Source organism: Benincasa hispida, chromosome 8, assembly GCF_027475165.1.
Source record: "Benincasa hispida cultivar pf3 chromosome 8, pf3_genome.v1.1, whole genome shotgun sequence".
In the NCBI taxonomy this organism is placed as follows: domain Eukaryota; kingdom Viridiplantae; phylum Streptophyta; class Magnoliopsida; order Cucurbitales; family Cucurbitaceae; genus Benincasa; species Benincasa hispida.
The window spans coordinates 48460751-48466930 of NC_143485.1; the positions used below are offsets into that span (position 1 = coordinate 48460751).

Here is a 6180-nt window from a genome sequence, read left to right on the forward strand (position 1 = left end):
CCCAACTGCTGTCGGATATCGAATAAATAACTCACGCGTCCAAGCATTTTAAAATCTCCTTCTTGACTACTTCTTTAATTATGGGGTTCAACCTTCTTTTAGGCTCGATTGACCTCGACTTCCCTTCTTCCAACCTAATCTTGTGCATGCAATAAGATGGACTTATCCCACGGATGTCTACAAGCGTCCAACCTATTGCACGCTTGTGCTTCTTCAGCATAAGCAAGAGAGATTTCTCATTAGGCTCTGTAAGATTTCGTAAATGATCATAGGTAAAGTGTTGTTGGTTCCAAGGAATGCATATTTCAAGTGTCCAGATAACTATTTCAACTCGAGTTCTGGTGGTTCTTCAAGCGATGGATACGTTGGTTTTATCTGCCGCTCACTCAGACTTGGCGGCTCTGATTCCTTTAGGGTCTCCTCCAACGCGAGGACCTCATATACATGTGTCTCTTCTTCAGGCAACTCAATACTGTTTAGTTGACAATCTTCACTGTCTGGGAACTTTAATGCGTTGAGCACATTAAACTTTACCTTTTCATTATCCACACGCATAGTTAATTCACCTTTATGCACGTCAATTAAAACTTTCCCAGTAGCTAAGAAGGGGCGTCCAAGGATAATTAGTACCTCCCAATCTGCTTCATAATCCAAGATAATAAAGTCTGCTGGGAATATGAGATTGTCAACCTTCACCAAAATGTCTTCAATCTTCCCTTCTTTGTATTTAATTGTTCTGTCAACGAGTTGAAGGGTGACGAAGTAGGTTGTGCTTCGCCAATCCCCAATTTCTTAGAAATTGAAAATGACATGAGATTAATGCTGGCTTCTAGATCGCATAACGCCTGACCCATATCCAATCCTCCTATCGAACAAGGAACTGTGAAGCTCCCAGGGTTCTTCTGCTTCTTTGGTAGATTGTTGCTTACTAACGCGTTACATTCTTGCGTTAGTGCTATTACTTCCTTCTCACTGACTTTTCTCTTCTTTGTCAAAATTTCCTTAAAAAATTTTACATATGTTGGTATCTGCTCCAAAGCCTCCATAAGTGGAATGTTGATGTGCAGCTGCTTTAGAAGCTCAAGAAAGCGCTTGAATTGATGTTCATCATTCTTCTTCATTAGATGCCTAGGGAATGGTGCATTTAGCAACACTTCAGGCTTTCCCGCGTTAGACGTTTTGATTTCTAAATAGCTTATAGTCTTGGGCATTCTTTCTTCCTGATCCGTTGAACGCGTAATGCGTTCTTTCGAAGGATTTCTATTTCTTGGATTCCCTCTTCTTTCTTCAAAAGCTCTTCCACTCCACAACGTCATCGTGTGACATTACTTCTTCCCATTATTGTTCCCAGGTGTTTCCGTATTGCTAGGTAGAACTCCAGGCTGCCTGTTTTTCAACTCACTTGCTATCTGCCCTACCTGGATCTCCAGGTTTCTAATAGATGACGCCTGACTTTTCAGCAACGCGTCGTTCTGGGCTATGTATTCCTTCAATAGGTTCTCAAGCGGAGATCCTGAGCTCGACGCCTGTCCTCCTCTATTGAAGGGCTGTTGATGCTGCTGATGTGTTTGTTGAAATACAAGCGGTAGTCCACTCATTTGCTGATGGTTCGCCCCTAGGTGGTGCTTCTGCTGATTTCTTCCAGTCCAAGAAAAATTTGGATGGTTTCTTTATCAAGGGTTATATGTATTAGAGAACGGGTTGTTTTTTATGAAGCATACTGACTGAGGTTTTGTGGACACTCAACATAGGAGTGAAGATCTCCGCAGCCTACACAGCTAACCATGGGTTGCCCAAACGCCTCTACTTGGTTCACCTTCTGCTGGTTTGATGCGTTTCCCAGCGTTATGTTCTGCGGAAGGCTGGTCATCGTAGCCACTTGAGCAGAAAGTGTGGCTATTGCGTTGGCATCAACAGAATTAACATTCTGAGATTTTTTTCTCATGTCATTTCTTCCATCATGTGTATCATCCACCCTTTCCATATTGTGTTTAGCAATGCAGTCTAGTATCTCTTTAGCCTCAGTATAGGATTTGTCCATAAGTCCACCAGCCACTGCTGCGTCTGCTACCATTTGTGATGCTCTATTTAGTCCTCCATAAAACGTCTCCATTTGAATAGTCAGTGGTAGTCTGTGGTTCGGGCAATTCTGACCAAGCCCTTAAAACGCTCCCATGCAGTGCTTAAGGTCTTAGCATCTTCTTGTTCAAAGTTCATAATTTCTCGATGCCTCCTCGCGTTGGTGGTAGGTGGGAAGTATTTTTACATGAACTTTTCCATCAACTTCTCCCAAGTGGTGATTTCACCAAGCTCCAGTGAACTCACCCATTGATTTGCGTCATCACCTAAAGAATAGGGAAACAACGACAACCTGATCGCCTCTGGTGATTCCAAAAATCACAAATGAATTACTCGTTTCCAGGAAACGCTTCATATGAGCGTGAGGATCTTCACCACGACCACCCCCAAATTGTCCAGCAATCTAGAGCATTTGAAGCATAACAGATTTCATTTCGAACCTGGTTCCATCCAGCATTGGGTATATGATTCTTGGAGAGAAATCATACAGTACAGAGGATGCGTATTCCCTCATGGGACGCGTGCTGCTATTCGCCATCAGGATCGGATTCTGTGCAGCATGAGCTAGTTACTGATTTGGTTGTTCTTCCACCTTTGCTCGTTGCCTGTTCTGTTGTCTGAGTAATTGCTGCCTCAACATTCGTCGACGGTTGGATCGATTTCTACGCTGGAAGGTCCTTTCAATCTCTGGGTCGTGTCTGAATTCAGGAGTGCTCTCCCTATACATAAACGTTCACAAGCTTAGGCGTAGCTTATAATACTCCCTCAACTGAATTGTTCCTAGAACAGATACAAACGAAATTCTGGTTAGTTCTTGTTTCTGAATCCCCGGCAACGGCGCCAAAAACTTGTTCGTTGCTATCGTGAGATGCGCTAGGAGTGTATTGTATAAAATAAATTAGAGAAATAAGTTCTAAGTATAAGTGATGCGTTTATGCTTTTATGCATTTAAGTATTGTAATGCGTTGGGGTGTTAGTAATACGCACAGAACGCACACAACTCCTTCTAATGACGTTCAAGTTTTCCTAAACCAGACCCAAGTATAAATCTAATTTAGGTTCCTAATAAGTTCAGGGTCGATCTCAGGGATTCAGTTTAACCAAACGCAAACTTTGCGTTGTATCTACTATAAGGGTTTTCCTAAATGAATGTGAGTAATGTATTATTTACGCTAACATGCTGTGCCTGTGCAAGAAGATACAAAAGAGTTGAGTGGTAATGATGGCTCATGTAAAAATGGAATTTAAGATAGGTGGACGCGTTGGCCTAAGATGAATGTACACAACTAAGATGTGATGTAGATGAGGTGGGATGGATTGCTTATCTTTTTGTTTATGCATTAGACCTTATTTAACACTTCTCAATGCGAATAATATACAAAACCTATCTCTAGGATGCATGCATCTAACACAGAATGCAAGAAACACTAGTAAGTCTATCTCTAGCTGTACTAGGCATTCTACTTAATGCAACTTACATATTCTTTCGAACAATCTAAGTGAGAGATGCTTTTACCAAGTTGTCAAGTTGGCTTGAGCGTTAGGATAAAATTGTGCATAAAGTATTAATGCATTCAACATAAACAAGAGATAAACAATATTAAGTATGATGGATCAAATGTGTGAATTTGATAAAGAAACAAGGAGTCTTTACAAAAACAATATTCAATCGAATGGAGTGAAAGCGATAAATAAGAAGGAAACTGAGTCAAGCCAAAGAATACAATCTCTTATAGTTCTTTGGCTCAATCTCGTTGTGTACAATCACTTGTATAGGCAGTGGACAGTGTATCTTTCTCAAGAGTAGCTTCCTCCGCTCCCTGACCGGCAGTGGTGGTGGTTCTCAACTCTTTTGATCGTCTCACACCACGACACGAATTCTACAGAACTAAGACTATAACTACAATTTACAGAGAGTAAGGATCTTGAAAATGTCTGAACATGTTAACTCTGGAGGGGCTTCATCTATTTATAGGCATTGGTCACGTCCACTTGGTGAATGGGCAGCATTAAAGTCCATGCCCTGGTTAGCCGCCTGACTCTCAGAAGCTTTTGAGATGCCGCCTACTGCTTGGAAGCTTTTTAGACGTCGCCTACTACAGGTGCCCATACTTGCAAGTGGTGATGTGACACAATCAGCCTGGACCAATGAATCTTCTCTACGTTGAACTCCCTCCGACGGATGGCCCATGTGTTAGAGCATTTCCTGTGGCACTTGTCTAATGCGTTAATGTCAATCCTTGCAGTGAAATCCTACAATACAATGCGTTAGTGCCGTGATATTTAGTAATAAAACTTCTTTTGCATGAAGTTGCTGATGTTTGAATAAATCCATGCGTTTCTACTAAAAATGAGGAGAGTTTATCATTAAAAACCTTAATTGTTCCAACTTAAGAGCAAGAATAACTTGTATTTCTACAAGTTATCAGGCATCCTATACAAAGAGTTTGTATAAGACCTAACCACGAAGTGTTAATGTTTCGTTATATAACGCCGTTCATGACAGAGACTTCATTTCACTAGGATGACCATAGGTAACATGACCTTAATCCTGAGTTAGTTGGGAACACCTGCCATTGAGGGCAATCCTTTGATTTGCTTGGGTGCAAGTGGCTAGGCCATTGACTCAAACCTACCACTTTGGGGATTCGTCTGATTTGGGAGCTGGGAACTCAGCTACACAAGATGGAATTCACTCCTTCCCCAAAGCAGAGGTAAGTAGATAGATAGCTCCCTTAAAGGCTGATTCCAGGGCTTGAATGATGTGGCGTTACACACCTTCTCATGGCTCGATAGATGTTCACATAGTTGGATTATGTTGTATTGTTCATTAGAGGGATCAGTGGAACTTAAGAAGTGAGATGTAACAACAGGGGCAAAACGGTAAATTAGCCCAAATGTACTTACGAGTATCTGTGAAGGGTTATCGTACTCATGATTGGTTATATCCGATGGACATAGAAATATATTTGTGGTTTGAAGAGTTCAGCTGTCGGTTTTTAGTGGAATGCCGATAGTTAACGAATGGTGGATCTCGTGGCTAAAAACTTTAGTCAGCTATTCACGTACCATTGGAGCTTTGAGCCATAGATTCATAAGGTCTCCTTGGTAGCTTGGATACAAGTTGAGAATCAGTTTTTGGGTCAGTTTGAAATATTCAAATTGACAAGAGGGTATTCAATTATAAATGATATAATTGGACTGGTTAACTATATATGATATGATTGACTAAAGATATGAGATGCATTATTTTGGGAGAAATTAGATATAAGTATGATTTATATCAAGTAGAGGAGAAAACACTATAGTTGATATATGATATCAAACTATAGGTTAAGTATATAATATATTTATATTCATTATTTTATTAATTGGGCGTTTATGAGATAATTGACCGAAGTTTTCTTCAAATTTGTGTGAAAGTGGGAAGTTTAATTCAGTTTTAGTAACTGAAGAATAAAATGAAAATAGTTTTCATTTTGCAAAAGACATGCTAAATTGCTCACGGTGTGAAAGTCTTGTATCGCTTAGTGTTGAGAGCCTATACAATAGCGCCCGCCTACTAAATGATCGCAGACCCGCACTTTTCTAAGTGATCGCTTGCGATTTCTTAGACGATCGCTTACCTTTCAAAGATGATCGCTTAATGCCTTTGCGTAACTAAACGACCACTTACCTTTTACCTAAACGATCGCTTAGCAATTACCACACGATTGTGTACAACGACCTAGACGATCAAGCACCCGACTATACGATAGTCTTCCCTTTCTCCCACTTGCTTGTTCAGAGTAACGATAACCTTTCCTCCTCCCCTATACCAATTCCATCAAAGTCCACCATTTGGATTCTCACTCCGAGAATACTGAAGGCTTCGAGTGGTGATATCGTCCCCATTCGCTGTTGTTTGTGCGCTACTATTCGTGTAGACGATCGTGGTGTTGCTATGTGATTGCGAGAGGAGTTCGTTCACGGTGAGACCGAGATTTCTGAAGAAAGTCTCTCAGTCTCTTGTATTTTATCTTTTAAAGCATGCCAGTAATTTAGTGTTTTTCAATGCATATCTGTATGTTAGAATGTATGTGTGGAAATTCTGTCACAATT

At 40.7% G+C, this 6180-nt stretch overlaps 1 protein-coding gene across 1 annotated transcript; it reads right to left on the reverse strand.

Annotated features, from left to right (window-relative positions):
• Positions 1 to 692: 692 nt before the first annotated feature.
• Positions 693 to 1316, reverse strand: LOC120084082 (uncharacterized). The gene has a single exon (XM_039039983.2). It carries the CDS (start codon positions 1314 to 1316, stop codon positions 693 to 695), a length of 624 nt encoding a protein of 207 aa, XP_038895911.1.
• Between the last annotated feature and the right edge of the window lie 4864 nt (positions 1317 to 6180).

Excerpts from the sequence above, each read along its gene's own strand:
- LOC120084082 (XM_039039983.2), bottom strand. The coding sequence starts at position 1,316 with ATGACGTTGTGGAGTGGAAGAGCTTTTGAAGAAAGAAGAGGGAATCCA.